The 25,000-nt window shown below is 42.1% G+C and overlaps 1 protein-coding gene across 1 annotated transcript in view; it reads left to right on the forward strand.

Annotated features, from left to right (window-relative positions):
* The window catches only part of triob (trio Rho guanine nucleotide exchange factor b), a 70,159-nt gene that overhangs the window by 5,927 nt on the left and 39,232 nt on the right, over positions 1 to 25,000 (forward strand). The window contains exons 4-10 of the mRNA XM_076280146.1: positions 1,115 to 1,246; positions 2,737 to 2,967; positions 3,966 to 4,088; positions 4,562 to 4,753; positions 7,212 to 7,381; positions 10,767 to 10,989; positions 12,453 to 12,600. Coding sequence (XP_076136261.1) covers positions 1,115 to 1,246; positions 2,737 to 2,967; positions 3,966 to 4,088; positions 4,562 to 4,753; positions 7,212 to 7,381; positions 10,767 to 10,989; positions 12,453 to 12,600 — 1,219 coding nt within the window. The remainder of the gene's footprint in view (positions 1 to 1,114; positions 1,247 to 2,736; positions 2,968 to 3,965; positions 4,089 to 4,561; positions 4,754 to 7,211; positions 7,382 to 10,766; positions 10,990 to 12,452; positions 12,601 to 25,000) is intronic.

The raw sequence follows: 25,000 nt of genomic DNA on the forward strand, positions 1-25,000 counted from the left end.
TGTGTCCTTGTCTCGGTGTGTTTTGTTGTTGTTTGTGTGTCTGTGTCCTTGTCTCAGTGTGTTTTGTTGTTGTTTGTGTGTCTGTGTCCATGTCTCGGTGTTGTTGTTGTTGTTGTTTGTGTGTCTGTGTCCATGTCTCAGTGTGTTTTGTTGTTGTTGTTGTTTGTGTGTCTGTGTCCATGTCTCGGTATTGTTGTTGTTGTTGTTTGTGTGTCTGTGTCCATGTCTCGGTGTTGTTGTTGTTGTTGTTTGTGTGTCTGTGTCCATGTCTCAGTGTGTTTTGTTGTTGTTTGTGTGTCTGTGTCCTTGTCTTGGTGTTGTTGTTGTTGTTGTTGTTTGTGTGTCTGTGTCCATGTCTCGGTGTTGTTGTTGTTGTTGTTTGTGTGTCTGTGTCCATGTCTCGGTGTTGTTGTTGTTGTTGTTTGTGTGTCTGTGTCCTTGTCTCGGTGTTGTTGTTGTTGTTGTTTGTGTGTCTGTGTCCTTGTCTCGGTGTTGTTGTTGTTGTTGTTTGTGTGTCTGTGTCCTTGTCTCGGTGTTGTTGTTGTTGTTGTTTGTGTGTCTGTGTCCTTGTCTCGGTGTGTTTTTTTGTTGTTGTTGTTTATCTACGTCCCCTTGGCATGACTGGGCAGGTGTGCGTGGGGCGGTTATTTTCCTTTTTCTTTTCCCTTCCTGTCAATGCCTTGTTTTTGAGTGTATGTTGTTTTTAGGGTATGGGTGGGTGTTGGGCTTTGTTTGGTTTATGTGGGTGGGGGTGGGGGTGGGGGAGGTTGCTTACTTGTATTCAGTTTGGTATTACATTATGATATTGTGTACTATGTTTCTGAGTGTGTGATTTGTCCATCCAATTCTTAATAAACATTTGATCACAAAAAAAAGTAACAGTATAATATAACTTCTCTCTCTCTCTCTGTCTCTCTCTCTGTCTCCTTCTCTCTCTCTCCATTTCTCTCTCTCTCCCTCTCTCTCTCTCCCTCTCTCTCTCTCTCTCTCTCTCTCTCTCTCTCTCTCTCTCTCTCTCTCTTGCTCTCTTTTGCCCCCTGCTTGCTTGAGGGTTGTGGTCTGATCTAACTGACTCAGTGTGCTGTGCTGTGCTATGCTGTGCTGTGCTGTGTAGTACCTGGGCAGTGTGGGCTCCTGGAGAGAGGCATGTGGGGAGGAGAAGCTGCCCTGTGAGCTGCAGGACCTGGAAGATGCCATCCTACAGCACCAGAACCTCTACGAGCTCTTCAGCACGGCATACACTAAGGTCAGACATTATCACCTCTACGATCTCTTCAGCAAAGCATACACTAAGGTCAAACATTATTAACGTCCGCTGCATATACCTCTACAAGCTCTTCAGCACTGCACACACTAAGGTCAGACATAATGACCTCTATGAGCTCTTCAGCACTGCACACACTAAGACATAATGACCTCTATGAGCTCTTCAGCACTGCACACACTAAGGTCAGACATAATGACCTCTATGAGCTCTTCAGCACTGCACACACTAAGGTCAGACATAATGACCTCTATGAGCTCTTCAGCACTGCACACACTAAGGACAGACATAATGACCTCTATGAGCTCTTCAGCACTGCACACACTAAGGTCAGACATAATGACCTCTATGAGCTCTTCAGCACTGCACACACTAAGACATAATGACCTCTATGAGCTCTTCAGCACTGCACACACTAAGGTCAGACATAATGACCTCTATGAGCTCTTCAGCACTGCACACACTAAGGTCAGACATAATGACCTCTATGAGCTCTTCAGCACTGCACACACTAAGGTCAGACATAATGACCTCTATGAGCTCTTCAGCACTGCACACACTAAGGTCAGACATTATCACCTGTACAAGCTCTTCAGCACGGCACACACTAAGGTCAGATATAATGACCTCTATGAGCTCTTCAGCACTGCACACACTAAGACATAATGACCTCTATGAGCTCTTCAGCACTGCACACACTAAGACATAATGACCTCTATGAGCTCTTCAGCATGGCACACACTGCAGACAAGCTCTGATATTACAGTATTAAAGCCTCCTAATACATATACAGTGTGAGTGGAACCACTATGAGCTCTTCAACAATGAATGTACAAAGGTCCGGTGCACTGCCATTACTCATGCACCCTAACACTTTCTTCCAAGGAAAAACATTGTCCAGTTCCATAACTAAATCTCTACTCCTTTTCTTAGTTGCCAAATGCAATCCATAGTTTTCCACATTGTCTGTTCCACACACATATTTACTCTCATTTCTCTATCGCTCTCTCTATTTCTTTATCATTTCATATCTCTCTCTCTCACGGGCAGCCATGGCCTACTGGTTAGCGCTTCGGACTTGTAACGGGAGGGTTGCCGGCTCGAACCCCGACCAGTAGGCACGGCTGAAGTGCCCTTGAGCAAGGCACCTAACCCCTCACTGCTCCCCGAGTGCTGCTGTTGATGCAGGCAGCTCACTGCGCCGGGATTAGTTTGTGCTTCAACTCACTGTGTGTTCACTGTGTGCTGTGTGTGTTCACTAATTCACGGATTGGGATAAATGCAGACACCAAATTTCCCTCACGGGATCAAAAGAGTGTATATACTTATACTTATATACTTATATACTCTGTCTCCATCTCTCTTTCTTTCTGATTCTCTCATTCCATCTCTCTCTCTCTTTCTTTCTCTCTCTCTCTCTCTCTCTCTCTCTCTCTCTCTCTATCCCTCTCTTTCTCTCTCTCTTTCCTCAGGTGAGCCAGGAGGGGAAATCTCTGCTGGAGCGGCTGCAGCGTCCACTAGCTGTGGCCGGCGTTGACGCATCGGCGCCCTCTGCCAGCATGTCACAGACGGTGCGGGCAGTGCTGGAGGTGGTGCACGAGGTGCTCCGCCAGCAGAGGGAGCTGGAGAGCGCCTGGCAGCAGCGCAAGCTACGCCTGCACCAGCGCCTGCAGCTGTGTGTGTTCCAACAGGACGTCAAACAGGTGAAAACACACACACACACACACGCGCACGCACACGCATGCACAGACATACACTTGCTTGCACTAGCCAGCCTTGTCTGTAGATGCAAGCAAGATGTCTAGAAAATATGTACACATACACACACACACACACACACACACACACAAACTGTTTTGTTGGATGTTATATTTGACATGTTATTGATGACATTTCAAACCCAGCCTGCAGTACTGATAGATAGATAGATAGATAGATAGATAGATAGATAGATAGATAGATATCCCTAGGGGAAATTCAAGGTCACAGTAGCATGCAGACAACACACACACACATTCAATAACAGCAGAAAAAGTAATTAAAAGTATATAATATAAAAAAAACACAACTAAGCAATAAGGACTGTAGAATATAAAGAATATACTAAATATACAAAATACAAATTATACTAAATAAAACTTAATCAAAATCAATTCTGAAAAACAGTATCCACATAGTGGGTGAATAATCAATCAGGTGCGCTTGCAATGACTGAAGCAGGGACTGAGCCTGTGGTTCTCAGTGCATAAGATAAGGTGAGGTGCTCTGTGTGAATGAGTGTCATGGTGATGGTGCAAATGAGTAAGTCAAACAGTGCAACAGTGCAAGAATAAAGTCTATATATCTATATATATAACTATATTAAGAAAGGTATGTGGCATGGAGGGAGGGGTTGTGCATATGTGCTAATACAGCACGCAAACAGTGAGGCAGAAGACAAATGTAAAGTGACTAGTGGACAGACAGTTCAAGACATTGGAGGTGGTGAAGAGGCAGACAGACTATGCGGAGAAGTCTATTTCTCCTCTTCCCTTAAGTGATGCAAAAGTGAAAGTGATGATGTGTGTGTGCGTGTGTGTGTGTGTGTGAAAGTGATGGTGTGTGTGTGTGTGTGTGTGTGTGTGTGTGTGTGTGTGTGTGTGTGTGTTAGTTCACCTATTTCATGTTTTATTTGTGTGTGTGTGTGTGTGTGTGTTTGTAGGTACTGGACTGGATTGAAGACCACGGTGAGGTGTTCCTGAGTAAGCACACAGGTGTGGGCAGGTCTCTGCAGAGAGCGCGAGCCCTACAGAAGCGCCAGCAGGACTTTGAAGAGGTGGCTCAGGTCAGCATGCCAAGCCTCAGGCCTCTACTCACTCCATTAAAGTACAAATGTCTTACCATATTAAAGGTGGAAAGTCTTAACATATTCTGAATGCAAAGAGTCTGTGTCTGTGTCTCTCTATGTTTGTAGCACAGCTGTTAAGGAAAGTATCTGGAGAGATGCACTGGAGTATATTTTAGTGTGTGTGTGTGTGTGTGTGTGTGTGTGTGTGTGTGTGTGTGTGTGTGTGTATGAGAGAGAGAGTGTGTATGTGTGTTTACCCATAAGATTTGTTGTGCTGCTTTTTAGTAACTGCCTACTGAGTCACACATTTTAATCATGTCTGAGCAATTAAGGCATCTGCTAAATTTGCTTCCTTATGTGTGTGTACTGTATGTGTGTGTGTGTGTGTGTGTACTGTATGTGTGTGTGTGTGTGTGTGTACTGTGTGTGTGTGTACTGTATGTATGTGTGTGTGTGTGTGTTGGGTCCAGAACACTTTCACTAATGCGGAGCGCCTCCTGGAGGCCGCAGAGCTGTTGGGGCAGACACGCGAGTGTGACCCACAGGAGATCCAGCAGGCCGGCCAGCAGCTGCAGCACAGACTGCAGGAGTTCGCCCAGCGCGTGGAGCTGCGCCGCAACCTGCTGAACACCTCCGTCGCCTTCCACACACACGGCAAAGAGGTGAGTGTGTGTGTGTGTGTGTGTATGTGGGTGAGTGTGTGTGTGTGTGTGTCTGTGTGTGTGCGTGATAAATACTTAAACTTCAGTATTTAATATGGATGACACTTTTATCCAAAGCGATATTGTTATTATTACAAAGTGTCAACCCAGAACAACTCAGGCAGTCGGGCATTCTGGCTACTGTATGTGTCACGGATATGCAGGCGGACCCAAGTGCAGGACTCTTTCAGACCAAGGTTGAAGCAAAAACACTTTAATCTCTAACAAACTTAACGTTACAAACTCACTACTTACTAGGGATGTGACGCTCGAAGCTGACGTTTCGAAACAGTGTCGAGCTTCCGAAACGCAAGTGTTTCGAAGTGTGGTTCAAAACGCCCATGTCACGTGACCATGGCTTCGTGGTGTTTCAATTTGGTTTGGACCTTACCGCGCGAGCCAATTACCCGAGTAAACACCTGTTTGATCTAAATTACAAAGTCCCAGAATGCTTAAAAGTCATTCAAACACATCCTATCTTTGTGGGTTTTTTGTGAGGAGAGAGATTTTGAGAGATATAGCGACATAGAGACATATAGAGATATAGCGATTTATAGTGCATTCTTGTGATTGATAGGTTAGTGATATAGATTAGTTGACAGGCTAGAGACAGACAGTGAGCGATAGTTTAGATAGATATAGTCTAGTGACATTAATATTTAGATAGTAGCAGAAGTAAAAAAATATATGACTGATGCCTTTATTTCAAGAACAGCTGACCCTTTGAAATACTGGTAGGAGAGGAGAGTGGTTTATCCAAACCTAACTGTGATGGCCAAAAAATATTTGTGCATGCCAGCAACAAATGTGCCTTGTGAAAGAATTTTTTCCAAGGCTGGGGAGGTTTATTCAAAAACAAGAAACAGATTAAATGCCAAGACGGCAGTACAAACTGTTATTCCTAAATAAAAATGTATGTTGACATACAAAAAATGTGTTGTTTATTTTTCCCATGTTGTACCTGTTTAGTCTAACGCATGTATCCTTTATTTCCCTACAACATGTTCCCAAAAAAAACCCTGGGCCATAAGCATAGCCTACATTTTAAAACCATTGTAGCATTTTCCTCTCCAGCATATTCCAAAGGATAATGTACTATGAAACTGAAATAACAAAACATCTAACTGGCAGATATACAAATATTCTTGTTATTGAAGGCATATAGTCTGAAATTTCTAAGCACCAGCAGGGAATCGAACACTGGACGCTCCGGCCGAATGCAAGTGTGTTAACCACTCAACCACGTAGCTGTGGACGAAATCGTGCGTTCCATGTTGGCTATTTATATTCTTCGTCTGAAGCAGTTGTGCTTCACGGTCAAAATGTGATGGTGACATCTAGTGGCTAGTTTTGCTAACATGGAGTTACGGGTGTCGGATTGTTTCGAAACCTCGACACATTCCGGCGCAATTGCTTCGAACGTTTCGTTGTTTCACAAAGCCTCGTTCTGCCCATCCCTACTACTTACAGACAGACAGGACTACGACAAGGTGAAACAGAGAGACGAACCGACAAAGGACAGAGAAACAGGGTAGAAATACACAGACTAATTAACAGAAAGACAGAGGACTGGACGAGACCAACAAGACAATAACAGGGAACAGGTGTGGAAACAGAAACGGAGGGAAAACTAATAAGACAGGAAGCACAGACCAAATAAGGAGATGGGGCGGAGACAAAGACAGGTGACAGGCAGTTAAACACAAAGCACATGGGGAACAGGCAAAACTAAACACAGGACACTACACAAAATGGCCACCAGGGTGGCACAAAGTCACTCCATCTAGGCAGGATCCTGACAGTATGCTAGCCCAGCTGTTTAACTACTACGCTTCCACCATTCCAAATAGAAAGAATATTTTCGGTACAGATGCTTTCAGTTCTAGAACTCACAGCTGTAACATATGACAGTATATATAACCTGTCTCTAGCATGGCTGCTGCGTCTTCTGAGTGCCGATAACTGTATCTCTCGGCTATGATTGGACCAGTATGTGTATCTCTTTAATGTGTTTGGCCAGAGACTTTCTAATGAGGAGATACAGCACACAAAAAATCCTCCATAGAAATGCATGGGGTTAGTTTGTAACACCAATATGGCCGTTGCTTACACATATCCCACCCCTTCCTCGGCAAAACGTCGACATGTGAATACATGAGCCAATCATGTGGTGTGATGTGAATACATTGAGCCAATCATATGGTGTGTTGTGAAGACATCTTCCCAATCATGTGTTGTGAATTTGCCGCTGGAGCAAGATTGGTGTCGTGAAGCCTTGCGCACGCGCATTTCTGCTGAATAGGATGCCCGATGAGTGCCCAAAAAGCGTTGCTATATGGCCGCCGAGTGGAGGGACTTGCCTAAAAGGACTTTGGTTTGGCCCAGTACCTGTAACTGTAGTTTGATTGGCCTCCTGCAGATGTGGGTTTGGCTGGAGGATGTGCAGGCGGAGCTTCAGGAGGAAGTGAGGGCCGACTCAGTGGATGCGGTGGAGGAGCTAATCGCTCGCTGCGAACAGCTGCAGAATAGCCGTGAGCAGGCCGCTACCACTCTCAACCAGCAGGGGGAGGACTTGCTCCAGCAGCTCAGGTAAGAACAGCACCTCACACCTTACAACACCTTTAACTAGGTAAAAGCCCGTCTTCTCATTCACATATAGCACCTTACAGCAGCAGAATGTCCATGAACAGGCAGCTACAACTCTTAACCAACATGAAGAAGACCTGCTCCAACATCAAAAATTATCACATTCAAATAACAACTCCTTATATTGACTATAGAGCAGGCCACTACCACTCTTATCCAGCAGAGGGGGTACATGCTCCAGTAGCAGCTATCTAAATGTTTATGGCCATGGTGTGAGTGTAAGACACGTTGTGTGTTTCTGATCACCATAACTGGTGTGTAGAGTGTCTAACAGAGCTCAGATGGCTGGTGTGTGTGTGTGTGTGCAGGTTGTTTGTGGTAAGTGGGGCCAAGGCATTGGTGAAATACGTAATAGAGTGTAAATAAATGATGAGGATGGCTGGGCCGGTGTGTGGACTGTGTGGAGGTCAAGGCGTGAGTGATCTGTTGAATATGAATTAGTCTGGATGTCTGTGGAGGTGTGCAGGTCATGTGCCCTGAACTGGGGCAATGCGTAAGTGATACAGATACAGTTTCATGTATACAATGTATTTAATGATACAGTATGTTTAATGTATACAATGTATTTAATGATACAGTATGTTTAATGTATACAATGCATTTAGTAATACAGTATGTTTAATGTATACAATGTATTTAGTAATACAGTATTTTTAATGTATGTTAAAACATACCATGTACAAACATACACATAATGAATAATATCATGGTTGTCGGTGTCTCTGTGCAGGTCATGTGCATTTAGCGAGGGCAAGCCACCTGTGATGTATAAATAGTGATATGTGAGGGATGTGTAAATAGTGATATGTAAGGGATGTGTAAATAGTGATATGTAAATAGCGATATGTAAGGGATGTGTAAATAGTGATATGTAAGGGATGTGTAAATAGTGATATGTAAGGGATGTGTAAATAGTGATATGTAAATAGTGATATGTAAGGGATGTGTAAATAGTGATATGTAAATAGTGATATGTAAGGGATGTGTAAATAGTGATATGTAAGGGATGTGTAAGTAAGGGATGTGTAAATAGTCATATGTAAGGGATGTGTAAATAGTGATATGTAAGGGATGTGTAAATAGTGATATGTAGGGGATGTGTAAATAGTGATATGTAAATAGTGATATGTAAGGGATGTGTAACTAGTGATATGTAAGGGGTGTGTAAATAGTGATATGTAAGGGATGTGTAAATAGTGATATGTAAATAGTGATATGTAAGGGATGTGTAAATAGTGATATGTAAGGGATGTGTAAATAGTGATATGTAAATAGTGATATGTAAGGGATGTGTAAATAGTGATATGTAAATAGTGATATGTAAGGGATGTGTAAATAGTGATATGTAAATAGTGATATGTAAGGGATGTGTAAATAGTGATATGTAAGGGATCTTGGATGCCAAAGTCTGTATCCAGGCTGTATGTGGTGATCGTCGGCAAGGCATCAGTGATAAGTTTAATATGTTATAGGAACGTCATATATTACCAACCGTCACGTATATCCAACCTCTTACGTGTATGTGTCACTTAATATTCATTTCTATACAAACCAAGACGGCGGATTCCTAAAGAAACGCAACCACCCACACATAAAGTTTATCTAAATTAGCTATGTACCAAAAATTACATTTTACCGTGACTCGAAGAGCTGTAAACAGTGTTGTAAGGCTGCATGTACAAATCCGCTTGGAATTCCACTGGAATTTTGATTTGCCGACAACCGTTCATGTGCCTGAGAAGTACCTACCAGCCCAGCACTTAACTTCAAGCGTGGTAAACAAAATCGGATATTTCAGGCAGTAAAAGCCCCGGTAAGAACCAAACTAGATTTTGTTCAAATCTACACACCTATGGCTACTGAAAAATGTAAGGCTCATTTAGCAGATGTTATTTTGAAGTATTAAAAAACATTGATATATATATATATATATATGTATGATGTTGTGTACAGGTCGTGTGTACACGGGTTGTGCTGTGAGTAGGGTGATGTGTGTGTGTGTGTGTGTGTGTGTGTGCAGGTCGTGTGTTATATGCAGAGGCGGACAGAGTACACAGCTTTATTACTCGAGTAAAAGTACAGATACCTTTTTTCTCAATTTTACTCAAGTACAAGTAAAAGTATAACAGTCAGATGTCTACTTAAGTAAAAGTACTGAAGTACTTGTTTTTAAAAGTACTTGAGTATCAAGAGTACAAAAGTAGCCTACATTTTCTAAATATTGCATTACTACTGCCACAGTGCTTACATTTATGTACAGAAACGTCCTACAGGGAGTTATGAAAAATGTTAATGTTATTACCTTGGAGAATGTAAAAGGAATTGAAAGTAAAATCAAGTAATTTTCATCTTTTTACCATGTTGCCAGGGATGGGCAGTATTTCTAATACATGTATTTAAAATGCGTATTTCAAATACAAAATACTATTTTGTAATTGAAACACTTGAAGTGAAAACTATCATTAACTTGTTCAGAAAATTGAAATAGTCTGGCGAGGTGGGGCCACAGGTTGGCACATTCCCGGGATGGACCTGCTGCGTCTTCATCCATTGTTTCGTCCATGGTTTCGTCTCTTATCTAAATCTGACCATGGAGTTGACTTTGGCGGAAAGCTGAAGGTGATTGCTGATAGGCTGTCCCAATCAGTGGCGCCTGCACAATCCAATCACGTTTGAGAGGGAAACAACAAATTTAGGCTTTCCGAGATTTTTCTTTTTTCCTTTCTTTTTAGAAGAAGTAACTGGTACTCACGGTTATGGGTAGAAATGTAGTGGAGTAAAGAGTACAATATTTGCCTCTCAAATGTACTTGAGTAAAGTCATGAGTACTCCCCAAAAATGATACTCGAGTAAAGTACAGATCCCTCAAAATTGTACTCAAGTACTGTACTCAAGTAAATGTACTCCGTTACTGTCCGGCTCTGGTTATATGGTATGTGTTGTGTGTATATGTTTAATGTGTTATATGGGGGGATGTGGTTGTGTGTGTGTGTGCAGGTTGTGTGTTATAGGAGTTGTGTTGTGTGTATATGTTATATGGGGGTGATGTGTGTGTGTGTGTGTGTGTGTGTGTGTGTGTGTGTACAGGTTGTGTGTTATATGGGTTGTGCTGTGTGCATATGTTTAATGTGTTATATGGAGGTGATGTGTGTGTGTGTGTGTGTGTGTACAGGTTGTGTGTTATATGGGTTGTGCTGTGTGTAAATGTTTAACGTGTTATATGGAGGTGGTGTGTGTGTGTGTGTGTGTGCAGGTTGTGTGTTATATGGGTTGTGCTGTGTGTATATGTTTAATGTGTTATGTGGGGATGATGTGTGTGTGTGTGCAGGTCGTGTGCGGTCAGTGGGGGCAAGGCCCCCCCCAGCAGCTCGGCGGCACATGTGCGGAGCGTCCTGCAGCAGGTGGGCGGAGTCGAGGCGCAGGTGGAGGACCAGCTGCGGGAGAGGCGGGGCCAGCTGGAACTGCTGCTGACGCTACGCACCTTTGAGAGGGACGCTGCACAGGTGAGGCCGCCACTCAGAGGTCAGGGCTCAGGGGTCAAAGGTCACATTGTATGTCCTGAGAATGTTTTTTTTTTCAGTTTATTCAGCAGAAAGTTGCTGCCGAATAGATTCATTGATTTGGGATTGGACAAGATTGGGGGGATATCCTATAGACCCTTTCAAGAGAGTTCCATTATCAGCATCATAAGACTTCCTTTTTAACATTCCATATGTTATCTTAAAGGTGCGATTTGTAGGATTGTTTACGAACGTTCTGTAGGCCAAAATCAAAACACTGGTGAACGTTCTCAAGACTACCAGACGCGAGCCTCTTCTGGGTTGCCAGATGTAATGAAGACTTAGCTAACGTTAGTTGACCTGCAGCTGCTTTAACGTTTCTCCAGCCATGACCCAGCTACACATTACGGAAACAGTGAAAACAAAAAATACCTCTCTAACCAACGTAACATATTTAGCTGAAGTTAGCAATGCAGATGAAGTTTAGCATAGGCTACCTGTTGTGGAGAAATATGGCCAGCTCTGCGTCAGACTTGATATTCTTAGTTTGAAGAAGACGTCACCATCTCAGGAAGCTCCTCCGAAGTCCACTTAATTTGTTTCTTGTTTTAATTTTGGAAATTTGCCTGCCTCTTGTAGGCGTTCATGACTACAACTGACAGCTGTTGACAGTTGGCCTTTGCTAATTTGGCAACCCAAATAGGAGGACGCGCCAGCCCATTATTAATACGCTATTCTAGAATTAATCGTTCAAAACATAAACGAAAATTCCAAGAGATTCCGCCCCGTAACTGATTTTTTTTCATGGGTTTTACGGGGTTTCACGGGTTAGAGTAATGTTGTCAAATAAGCCATTACTTCAATTCGTGTTTCCTCACTCTCTGACAACATATGATGATCATTTTTGGAATGGTTACAGTTTATTTTCCATTATTTCCTACATACTGGACCTTTAATGCAGAGGAAGTAGATTGGGAACAAAATAGAACGTTCAAGCATTGTTTTTGTTTTTATTGTTGAAAGGGTCTATACAAGTCCTACTAGGAGTCCTATTCAGACCTCTAGTACCGTAATCACTCTGCGTTTTGTACATTTTGACTGTTGAATTATATGCCATCATATTCACAGATGATACATGCCCCACTCTCACTTGCATCATATTGCCTAACTTAATAGTCGCAGTATGGTATGGTAGGTGTACCTCCTCCACCCCCAGGACCTTTATCATCATTTAGTGCCCTGTATAGTACGCCTGATGATCTACTCACCAAATCCCCATTTTACTGTAAGATTCACTTGTTTGTCCTTCTTCATCAGTATTTATTTATTGATATTTTTTTGATTTTATGTTTGTATCTCGGCTACATTGAAAATGAGGGCTGCCCTGAATTGTACACCCGAGAATGAAAATAAAGGTTGAATGGTTTCTGTCTTTAATCAGTACTGTGTGTGTGTGTGTGTGTGTGTGTGTGTCTGTGTGTGTGTGTGTGTGTTAGGTGACATCGGTCCCCCAGTCGGGAGAGGAGGGTGAGGACGAGGCCAACGTGGAGCAGCAGCTGCAGCACTTCACTGAGAACACGCTGCGTCTGAAGAAGCGCTACACACACATCACTCACCAGGGACAGCAGCTGCTGATGCAGCTCCGAGACCTGCAGAGTACAGGTGAGACACTCCCAGACACACACACACACTCTCTCACACACACACACACACTCACACTCGCACATGCACACGCACACACACACGCACACGCACACGCACACGCACACACACACACACACACACTCACACACACACACACTCACAAACACACACTCACACTCGCACATGCACACGCACACGCACACGCACACACTCACACTCGCACATGCACATGCACACGCACACACACACACTCGCACACACACACACTCACACACACACACACACACACACACATATAGAGACACACACACACACACACACACACACACACACACACACACACAAACACACACTATCATACACACAGACCACATCACTTTGCACTGATCAGTCTCTCATCTAGATGACAATCACCATCATAACCAGAATGTGTGCAAAATGCAGGGTATGCAGAATGCATTCTCTGAAATCTTGGGGTCATGCTGGAAAGCTCTCTCTCTCTTTTAATAAACAAATCAATAGTGTGGTCAGAAGTGTCTTTTATCAACTTAGAGTAATATCCAATCTCAAGTCCTTTTTATCCCAAAACGATCTTGAAATTCTTATACATGCTTTTATTGCCTTAAGACTATTATTGGAATATTTTATACACAGGTCTGACTCAATCCTTGATATAAATTACAGATGGTCCAGAATGCAGCAGCCAGATTGCTTACTGGTACTAAAAATATTTTACTTTTTGTTTTTAAACAATAATGCCTTAGCCCCCCCCATATTGCAGAAATGCTTTCCCCACACTCCACCCACAGGTCGACCTGGTCGTCTTCTCTCTTGCTTTTAAAAACCCTTAGCACCGCCCCCCCTCCATTCCCCACTGCTCACTGGTTCACTCTTTTTTATCTGTTTTACTTTACTTTATCTACTTTTTTTCTTTATCTATTTTTTTGTTGTTGTTGTTTTTACTTATTTATTGCTTTTCTCTTTGGTTTATTTTTTTACTCCCTTTATTTTCCTGTTTACTCTATTTTACCTGTTTTACTCTATTTTATTCTATATTCTATTTTGAGTTTTGCTTAGTGCTGTGAACAACAGCAGTCTACCTTAGTTGAATATTCCATTACATTTAATCATAGGCTACTGCAATTTAATACCATTGCTAGCTGTGTTTATGTTGCCACCATGCCATATCAGTGTAAAATGTAGCTCAAATGAAATAATACTAATAAAAAGACTCAAGTTGTGAACAAGCAATATCCTACAAATAATTTAAAGTTATCAAACTATGAGAGTTTTATGAAGTGCTGGCAAACACATCTGAAATGACCACCTTTCTAACTTTCACTCACCTGATGAGAACTTTGAACTCTGTATGAACATTTGAACGTGTGAAAAAAAATAGAAATAATTATCCCAGAAAGTCCCAGATATATGACTTGAATAGAAGTTAGTTAGTTATTAACGAATAATTGATAAACTTTTAGAATACTTTGAGCACTGATGCAGTCAGCATAGGCTTCTTACATTGTTTGCAGGTAGGCAGTAGGCAGTATTTCATTCCGTTTTCGATGGCAAAAGTGAAACAGCGCCAAAACAACCACCAGTGGACAAAAAGAGTATTACATGTGTACTGTTAAAGGGAAACTTGGCAGGATTTCCCCCTCTGCTGGAGAAATTGTGCATTATGCTATTTCAAACTGGGAAAAGGTATAATGATAAAGCACATGGATTTGTTTACAAGCTAGCGAACGGTTAGCATAAGTTTGGCAGAACTATGTGGATGTTACAAGGTAAGAAACACGATTTAAAACGAGTTTCTTGTTTCTCACTTCTCTTTCCGGGACGGTAAGTCTCAATGTTGCAGCGGGGAAAGTCACCATTTTCACCGGAACAGGTCATTTAACCATCCAAATGATTTATAAACGGGTTTATTACGTTGAAATAGTTGCCAAGTTCCCCTTTAAGACTCGCCATAGAGAATGAATGGGGGAAATTGCGGAGGTTATAGTTTGACGATGTCATACTCCCGTGCGGGCCAGATGCTATATACCACGGACATGTTTTGGGGGGCCACCTAAAATGAGTTGGCGGGCCGTATGTATTAACTGTCTTGTCCAACCTCTCTTTTTGTCATGTAAAGCACTTTGGGTCAACTCCTGTTATATTTAAATGTGCTATATAAATACAAGTGACTTGACTTGACAGACACACACACACACACACACACACGCACACGCACACAGGTGAGTGTGCAGTGCACTGCATACACATCACATCTGCACATAGTCCACTCTACACACGTGCCTACTGCAGTGTATTAGAGCTTTTAGGTCAGCTGATGGCATATGAGGAGCCAAACCCATGTGCCCTTTTTTCTTCTGTTCTGGACAAGACACACACACACACACACAAATAGACACACATACACTCGATAACTCTCTTACACCCACCCCCACACACGTGAAAGCAGTCCCACATTCCTGAAAATCCTCCAATGCGCAGGAACACACACGCTCACATATTCCAATGAGCAGGCACACACACACACACACACACATAGAAGTAGGCACACACACACGCACACACACACACACACACACAGAAGTAGGCACACACACACACACACACACACACACACACACACACACACACACACACACACACACACACACACACAAACACACACACATATTCCTACACATTTTGACCCATCAAGCTGACCAGGGCTTTGATGGGCATTAGAGATTCCTCTCTACACGCCTCTTACCCCCTGACACACGGACACACACACACACACACACACACACACACATACACACACACACATACACACACACACATGCACGCACACACACCGGCTGTCCCACTGTGGCTGAGCAGGGCAGACTGCCAAGGCTCTAATGCCCATCAGGGCTACAGTGTGTCAGGGCTACAGTGTGTGTGTGTGTGTGTGTGTGTGTGTGTGTGTGTGTGTGTGTGTGTGTGTGTGTGTGTGTCTGCGGGCAAAGGGTTTACCATGGAGGCTGCAGCAAATGATAAAATGATGGTGGAATCAGGAGAGAACTGGAGGACTAGAGGAGGGAAACAGGAAAGTAACAGTGAGAAGGAGAGCAGAACACCGTACAGAGACAAGGAGGCTACAGCAAAGTGGGGAAAAGAGAGGAGGAAAGGAGAGGAGAGGAGGAGGAGAGAGGAGGAGGAGATGAGTAGGAGAGAGGAGAGGAGAGAAGGAGGAGGAGAGGAGAGGAGAGAGTAGAGGAGGAGGAGAGACAGAAGGATAGGAGAGGAGAGGAGGAAGAGAAGAGGAGGAGAGAGGAGAGGAGAGGAGGAGAAGAAGAGACAGGTAAAGCAGCAGAGTCTACTGTTTCATGTGATAGAAAGATAGAAGCATAGGTTTATACATACACAAATGCATACAGTCACATAGAAACACACACACACACACACACATGCACACACACACACACACACACACACACACACACACACACACACACACACACTTACTTATGGAGCAGCAGGTCTTCACAGACAAGCAGATTTCAGCAGCAGTGTACGGACAGTAATCCCTTACAGTCTGTGTCAACAGAGGGGAATCTCAGCACATGCTGCTAGTTACACACACACACACACACACACACACACACACACACAACCATAATTCAAACTCACTCACATTAAATATCACACATGCATGCATACAACCCCCACCCCACCACCCACACACACACACACACACAGAAAGACACAGACACACACACACACAGCAAAAAGATTTGAGAGCAGGCAGCACGCATGCACTAGCCTCATTCTGAGGGTGGCCATATGTGAGAGTGGACTGAGAGAGAGAGAGAGAGGAGCGGGGGTGGACAGGCGGACAGACGCTCCACAGCCCAGCAGGAGCCATGCTCTGGGCAGCCAGTGTCAAATGTAAGTACCAGACCGCAAGGTTGAACAATCAGGGAGAGGGAGAGAGATGGAGAGAGATGGAGAGGGGGAGAGATGGAGAGAGAAAGATAGAAAAGGGGAGAGATGGAGAAGGGGAGAGATGGAGAGGAGAGAGAGATGGAGAAGTGGAGAGGGAGAGATGGAGAAGGGGAGAGATGGAGGTGGGGGAGGGGGAGAAAAGGGCTAATAGTATTAAGGAAGAAAGGAAGTAGTGCACCGCATTGCGAGAGTGGAGTTGGGGCCGGCACATGCCCAGTAGGAGGACAAGAGAACTGTAGCTGTACACCACTAATGGTGGAAACAGTTGTTCTGGTGTGGGTTTGGAAGGGCTTTGGGTTCGTATGTGTTTGTGGCTGTGTGCTGCAGTAATACACTACTATAGAAAAGTTTACTTGACTTGTATGTGTTTTTATGTGTAAATATCTATATTAGGGCTGTCAAAATAACTGATTAATTTCGATTAATTAATTTGAGAAAAAATAACTGATTAAAAAAAAATAACGCAGATTAATCGATTCTGTGTGACCAGCAAGGAATTTGCATATCACCGGAGTTCATCAACTCTAAAGTCGCACATCAATGCAAAGAAATAGTCATTGAGGGGAGTGTTCATTTATTTTCATTGTGTCCCCTAGGTTATTAGCCTAGAAAATCTAGACGCACCCTAGCGGCGGCAAATTAATTTGCTCAGCCTGTACGTCTAGTATCGAACCATAGGAATTTCTATTGGCTTAACACCGTGGATGTTCTCCAATCACAGCGCTCTATTTCGTTAGAGAGTCTTAAGGCGGGCTTAACGGGATAACGACATCCTGCGACGGTGAACAACAAGTAAGGTGGCTATGGCGAACGAAGAGCGGTTGTTTGAATCGGCGTTGGCGTCAACTTTGGAGGAGTTGGACTTGTGCTTTTCTTTGAAAGTAGAGCAACACAATGCACTTAAGTCATTCCTTTCGAAGAAGGATGTATTTGCCGTTTTGCCGACCGGATACGGATATGGTTGTAGCGCTGGCCTATTGCATGCCTAGGCAGTTTGAAAGACAATTCTCTGCCCGCCCCTTAAGCAGGTGAATGATTCGATTCCAGACTATACATTTCAATGATATAGGATGGCCCGCCAGGCTACTAGGTTATATCTGTGGCCTGAAATATCTTGTATATGAAAAGAAAACTTCTTCCCGAAGCACTTTTGAATTTATTTCCTCAGCATATTAGGTCATATCATAGATTATTATGGCCATTATTAAAATAATAATAAAAGAGTTTTTGAACTTTAATGTCATTAATGCTGATTATTCAATGATTCATTTGAATTTAAATATTTAAAATACTTTCACAGCAAATATTATATATGCGATTAATTTAGATTAATTAATCACAGAGTATGTAATTAATTAGATTATTTTTTTTTATCGATTGACAGCCCTAATCTATATATTACAGGAACATCTGTCTGTCTGTCTGTGTGTGTGTGTGTGTGTGTGTGTGTGTGAGGGTGTGTGGGTGTGTGTGTGTGTTAGTTATTCACATTTGTAGAACCGTTCGTTCGTTTCAAACTTGGCTGGTGTCTTGCTATAGCCATGAGTAAGTGCAGTGTTGAGCGAGTAGGTTTGATGTTGTTTGGATAAGAAATGCAAAAGATAAATTGTTAAATATGTCGGTGTAAGAAGCACACATTGGCTTTTGCCGCTCTAGCCACTGGCCACTCCCCCTCTCTCATGGCTCAGCGCAGGACCAGAGACAGAGAGACGCTGAAGTCATGGCAGCATGAATCAGTGCACAGCACAGGTAGATCATGTTTGGATGATTATCATGTCTGACCTCAACAATAAAGAATGTCTCTGTATGCGGTTTGCTTGCATAAAATGATCCCGCGGGTTTTGCAACACGCCAACAAACACTGGTATGCAGTGGCTATTCAAAACGAGGTAAAAACGGTGTGAATAAACCAGAGACTGTATATATAGAGGTGGGGACTGTCTCTAGACAAACCATAGAGTGTACTGTAAAGGTGGGGGCTGTCTCTAGACTGAATAAACCATAGAGTGTATATAGAGGTGGGGGCTGTGAGGGGGTGCTAGGGGGGCTGCAGCAAGTTGGAAGAAAAAATAAAAACAAAAACATAAATAAATATATATTTCTAAAAATATATACCTATTACTATGAGAGTTGTTATAAAATACCATTGTAATAATTTGTCGCATATCTGAATATTTTCCATGATAATGATAGTGGAGTGATGGCTCGCATATAGCAGAAAGCCCCAAATGCAATTTTCACACACTATATGCTCCATTGCAAAGTGCTTGTGGCTAAATGGATAGAGGATTAGCTTAATTTATTTTTACATTTGCTATAGTATTGTCGATGGGTTTACAGTAATAAGACATCTTGCAAAAGGGGAGCCTTGGCCAGAACCTAGTAGTATTTGGGGGGCCTTGTCATGGAAAAGTTTGGGAACCCCTGTTCTGTATCACCAAGTTATTCAATTGGCTAAACATATAGCCTTAACTCAAAACAGATTAACCGTCTCTGCTTTTAGGGCTCTGTGCTCAACCGTCGTCCTACTATGGTTGTTAGAGTAACCATTCATAAGCGTTGATATGGAACGGTGACTTTCGTTGGCCCTATAACAGCGATAGCATGGACAGTTAGCTTGTTTACAGTTGATTCCATTGTTGCTAAGCCTGCCTCCAGGCTCAACCGTCATCCTACTATCGTTATTATCAAAGATTCTAGACTGTTCTAGAATCTTTGGTTATTATGTTACCATTCATAAGCATTGATATGGAACGGCGATTAAACTTGTTTTACCAGATCTACTCCATAGGTGTCCCGTTATTCAGAATTAATAGCCACCCCACCAGCCAATCAGTATTTCCTCTCTTCGGATGATAAATCATAATAAACAGGCAGTCAGCAGAATTTAAGCATGGCTGCATGTGATATTTTTTACAGATCAAAATGACATAAGCCTAACAGCTGTTTTGAGTTAAGGCTATATGTTTAGCCAATTGAATAACGTGGGGATACAGAACAGGGGTTCCCAAACTTTTCCATGAATGGAATGATGTTTTTCCTACCCTATGATGTTTTACCCATATCCTATTTTTTTAACCTTCTAACACTGTTCTGGTCAAAAATTATCGATTTACACATTCCCTGTACCATAAATATGGCATTTTTCATCAGATTGCCTCAAGACCCTATGATATCCTTCACAAAGGCATTTGAACACATGAAATTCATTGTGACTAATTTCTTTGAATTTTTAGTGATTTATCCAACTTGGTCACACTTGTTTTGTTTACGGTCAAAAATGACCGCCATAGGAAATTAATGCGAAAGAGTATAATTTTCATCAAGGAGATGACAGACATCTCCATACACGCACTCCTACAACTTTCCTGTGCTTGTGTGCCCATTCTACACATGAATCATACCAAGGCCGTAGTCATGATGTCAACATTGGGGGGGACCAAATCTGTGGTGGGGTCTAAGGGACCTCCAAACAGAAATTCAATAAATTTCCTACCATGCAAAAAATATTATTCAAAATCACAAACAAGTCGTTAGTTAAGTCAGTCAATTAGGGTATTCCAAACTTTTGACGGACATAGGCATGGCATGGATGGATTATGAACCCCTGGGCACAGATGTCCCCCACCCCCCTCCAGATAGAGGGGTCCTGAGGCATTCTCCCACGGAAGATTTGTTAAAAAATGACCCTTTAAATGATGACTACTGTCTATCACCGACAGTGCATTGTAAAAGTTTGCCGCCACATTTGATTCCTACATTTTGCCTGCATGGATGTGCGATCGAGTGCGCATCTAAATAATATGCAAGATGCAACAACCATTTCTAAGAGGCCTATAAACAGGGTAATTCCTGGCATTAGTACTGCATATGAATGCATTATTTATGTTGTAAGACATGTGAAAGAAATGAATGACACAGGCTTGCACAAATTCATCATTTAAAATAAAACTTTTCACTTTCGCTATCATTGCGAGAATAGGTTACAGTATGGAAAATGTTTCAAAGTTCCCTTTGAGTCTGATTGGCTCCAAAAATGTATGGGATTTCCTTAGCCTGTGCTACACCTTTCCAACAAGTTTTGTGAGAATTGTGAGCTTTTGCGATATTGTTGCCAGCCCTACCTCACCGCAGTAGGGTCAGAGAGGGTTAAAGCGGAGCTAGTACAGTAATCAAGGTTAGGGTGCAGTAAATGGAAGCTTTTGATAGCACACGCCACTAACGAAACTAGGGTGACCAGATGTGGTCTTTTTCCAGGAGATGTCCTACTTGAGACCTTACAAATCGTCCAGATTTTTTTTATTCTAGAGTCTCAAACGTGTTTACAGCGAAAATTGCATTGTGTTTTTCCCTGTCGTTCACAAATAAGTTCAAAATAGCCTTTTGAGGCAGTGTTTTCTCATATGTCCTCTTTTTCACAAACCAAAAAGAGGATACAATCAGGTCACCCTAGAAAAACGGAAAACCACCAGGTCAAACCACTCAGGGGTGTAGGCTACTCTGGAACCATCACTAGGTCACTAATTTGTGCGTTATTTATGTTTGATTACATTTCAGATGGTGGTGCTTGTTGGTTTCCTGTAGTGTTTTTTTCTTTATTTATTTTTCTATGCCCGTATATTGGGGGGGACATTTTGGTCATATTTGAATATTGGGGGGGACACGTCCCCCTCAATGTCTATGGTGACTACGGCCCTGAATCATACTTTCCACAAGAAAGCTTAGAGTAAATTATGGGAGCCCAGTGTTTTCTTGAACTAATGTACTTCTCCCCCAATGTGAACCGCACCTTTGTGAACAAATCAATCTTGTGTAAATTATAGGAACCATGTGAGCAAATATATTGCCTATACTTGTAAGGCTTGCCGGGGTTCGAACCGGCAACCCTCCGGTTCCAAGTCCAAAGCGCTAACCAGTAGGCCACGGCTTCCCCAACTTGCAACTGCTTGCACACTTTATGTGTGCCTCCTAATTTATTATTTCATTTTACTTTCTTTTTACTTTTAATCCTGCCTGCCTCCCTTCTTTACCCTACAATGTTCAGTCACATTGCTTTGAGTACATGATAAAGTGCTCTACAAATAAAATGCAATCAGAGTGCAGGTTTTGTACTGGGGTTTGAGGCCAGGTGGGGTGCCTGCTTTCTCCTTTTGCTACATAATGCCAGAAGTGAAAGGGCTTGCTGTGATGCTAACGGAAGTGTGCTCAGAGTAAGAGCTGTATGAGGGACCCTTAGGTCAGGTTGTATGAGGGCCCCCATGGAAAGGCGATGCATTAGTAAGGCACCCTGTGTCTGTGATGAACAGTGGATGGAAGGATGAGTGCATGAGTGTGCTTTATGAAGTTTTACAAAATGCCAGCGCTATGGTTGAGTATGTGCCCTGACTACCATACCAACATCCATATAGGCAACAAATCTTAAAAATATATACATAAAAAAATATTATTATTACTATTGTTATAGTGTACATTTTTAATTTATGTTAAAATAAGAGCAATTAAAACTGTACAGTCAAATTTGACCACGAACAGTAAATTAAGGGGGGTAGCAACGAACAGTGTTTAAAGATTAAAGCAGGCCTACCTGCGGCCATGTAATTGGGCTACGGGTTTTCTATGGGAATAGCACATTTTAACGGGCACTGCAAAAGTATCACAAATTGTACCCCACTACCAAACATGCTACTGCCAAAATGCTACTGTAAGAATAACATCAGCTCTTTTAGATTAGATTAGATTAGATTAGATTCAACTTTATTGTCATTGTGCAGAGTACAAGTACAGAGACAACGAAATGCAGTAGGTGTGCATTTTAGGTGTGTTGTGAGGGGAGATGTGTGTGTTGTGAGGGGAGATGTCTGTGTGTGTGAGGGGAGATGTGTGTGTGTTGTGAGGGGAGATGTGTGTGTGTGCTGTGAGGGGAGATGTGTGTGTGTGTTGTGAGGGGAGATGTGTGTGTGTGTTGTGAGGGGAGATGTGTGTGTGCTGTGAGGGGAGATGTGTGTGTGTGTTGTGAGGGGAGATGTGTGTGTGTGTGTTGTGAGGGGAGATGTGTGTGTTGTGAGGGGAGATGTGTGTGTGTGTGTGTTGTGAGGGGAGATGTATGTGTTGTGACGGGAGATGTGTGTGTGTGTGTGTTGTGACGGGAGATGTGTGTGTGTGTGTGTTGTGAGGGGAGATGTGTGTGTGTGTTGTGAGGGTAGATGTGTGTGTTGTGAGGGGAGATGTGTGTGTGTGTGTTGTGAGGGGAGATGTGTGTGTTGTGAGGGGAGATTGTGTTGCCTTTGGTCTCTCTGTGACTACTGTAGCTTTAGACCTGCTAGGTGAATGTTGTGTAGATATGAAAACGTGTGAGAGAGGTGCATCTCAGTTGTGCAGAGCTGTGTGCTACAGTATTGTTATAGTAATGGGTGTGTGTCTGTGTGTAAACACAGAGCTGTGTGTTATAGTAATGGGTGTGTGTCAGTTCTGTTGGGTTCTAGAGATTCCTGATTCATACAAAGGTGGAACTGTTGTTAAGTTATTTTGTATTGATATACAGTAAGCCTATATATATATATATATATATATATATATATATATATATATATATATATATATATATATACTGTCTATGGGTTTTTGCTATTCTCTTCTCTTGGGTTTGTGCAGTAGAGATGTGGATATTGTGTTTGAAAGAGGCATTGTTTGGATCTCTCACATAACTTCTATGTGTTTATACAACTTGCTAATTGTAGGAAAGGGATGTGCAATTTCTTACAGGATTCTCTTCTATATCATTTAGAATAGAATAGAATTTGTCGTATCAATTCAGTTGCATGATAATGTTTTGTGTAGCTGTGTGAGCAATTTGTATCTCTATAGAATGCAACTATTTATATATATATGTAATAGTAGCCTATGGTGGGTTATTCCAAGTACTAACATTAAATACTGATATAAACATTATATCGTATTAAGATATTTATGAATGGGTATTGTACCATATCACCATATCGTCCCATCCCTATAGGCGTCCATTCATAGATATATCGGAAAGCCCTCTATTACCACCAGTCCCGTGTTTCCATCCTCTTACGTTTATGTGTCACTTAATATTCATTTCTATACAAAAAGAAGAAACGCAAACACCCACACCATAAGTGTATCTTAATTATGTGCCAAAAATTACATTTTACCATGACTCGAAGAGCTGTAAACAGTGTTGTAAGGCTGCGTGTACAAATCCGCTTGGTGCTCCAATGGAATTTTGAATTGCGACGAGAATTCTCGGGCTAACCGTTGATGTGCCGTGAGAAAGGCTGGGAATAGATGACCCACCAGGCCAGCACTAAGAGGGGAGCTCTCTGCACTGCTCCCCTCTCTGCACTGCTGTGAAACTGCACGCTACTTTTCTCATATAAATATATTTTATTTCAGAAAAAGATTGGCCTATTTTATTTTATAGGCTATTTTTATTTAAGATATTTTTTTTATTTAAATGTGCACCTTACGGAGCTTTGATTTAAAAAAAGGCACTCCAGTTTTATGTTTACATTTTATTGTTATTTGAGTAGTGAGTTTTCAATAAAACTACTCATATTTGACCGAACATTTCATTTTACAGCTCTAACTTTGCGGAAAAAATATCGGGATATATATCTTATATTGATATTCAACCTAAATATATCGGGATATGACTTTTGGTCCATATCGCCCAGCCCTAGCATGAATGTTATTTCATAGTTAAAGGTAGATAAACTACATGAAGAAAAAAAATTGTTAAAACTGTAAAAACGTAAAAAATATATTTTTTTGTGAGCTATATATTATCTATGGGTCCATTCCTAAATGTAAGCCTGTTGCATGTGTGAGGGATAATGTGCAGTATGTGGTGTGTGTGTGTGTGTGTGTGAGGGATGCTGTGCAGTATGTGGTGTGTGTGTGTGTGTGTGAGGGATGCTGTGCAGTATGTGGTGTGTGTGCGTGCCATCTCATCTCTAAACAGCAGGGTTGTTTTAGTCCCTGCTGTGTCCTTGACGCGTGGTGAGTGAGGAGGTTTGGGGATAAAGGTGTTATCTATCAAATCTCACTCTGGGTATAGTAATGATGTGAGGGTTAGTCTTTAGTCATGGGAATCCTAGAAAAATGTTGGAAACATTTTGGAAAAAATTGGAAAAGTAACATTTGGCCCTATCTTGTAGTCAATTGTAGGCTATAAAAATGCAGAAAAATAAATTTTGCAGGGTAATACAGACATATATTTTTTCCACCAGTTACACTGGTGCACCTTGCCGGAGTTTTTGTGCAATTGTGATGTCTTATTAGTCTGATGACTAATCACAGAGGTGCTGTCTCTCTAAACCACTGATGTGGAGATAATTTGTGTGAATGAGACGCTATTGTGATTGTGATGTTTTTGTGAGTGTGTGTTTCTTTTTTATCTGATTGAGGT

This window comes from Alosa pseudoharengus, unplaced genomic scaffold, assembly GCF_046254945.1.
Source record: "Alosa pseudoharengus isolate Yale_2024_CS ecotype anadromous, Long Island Sound unplaced genomic scaffold, YU_APseudo_1.1 YU_APseudo_1.1_scf_12, whole genome shotgun sequence".
Taxonomy (NCBI): Eukaryota; Metazoa; Chordata; class Actinopteri; order Clupeiformes; family Clupeidae; genus Alosa; species Alosa pseudoharengus.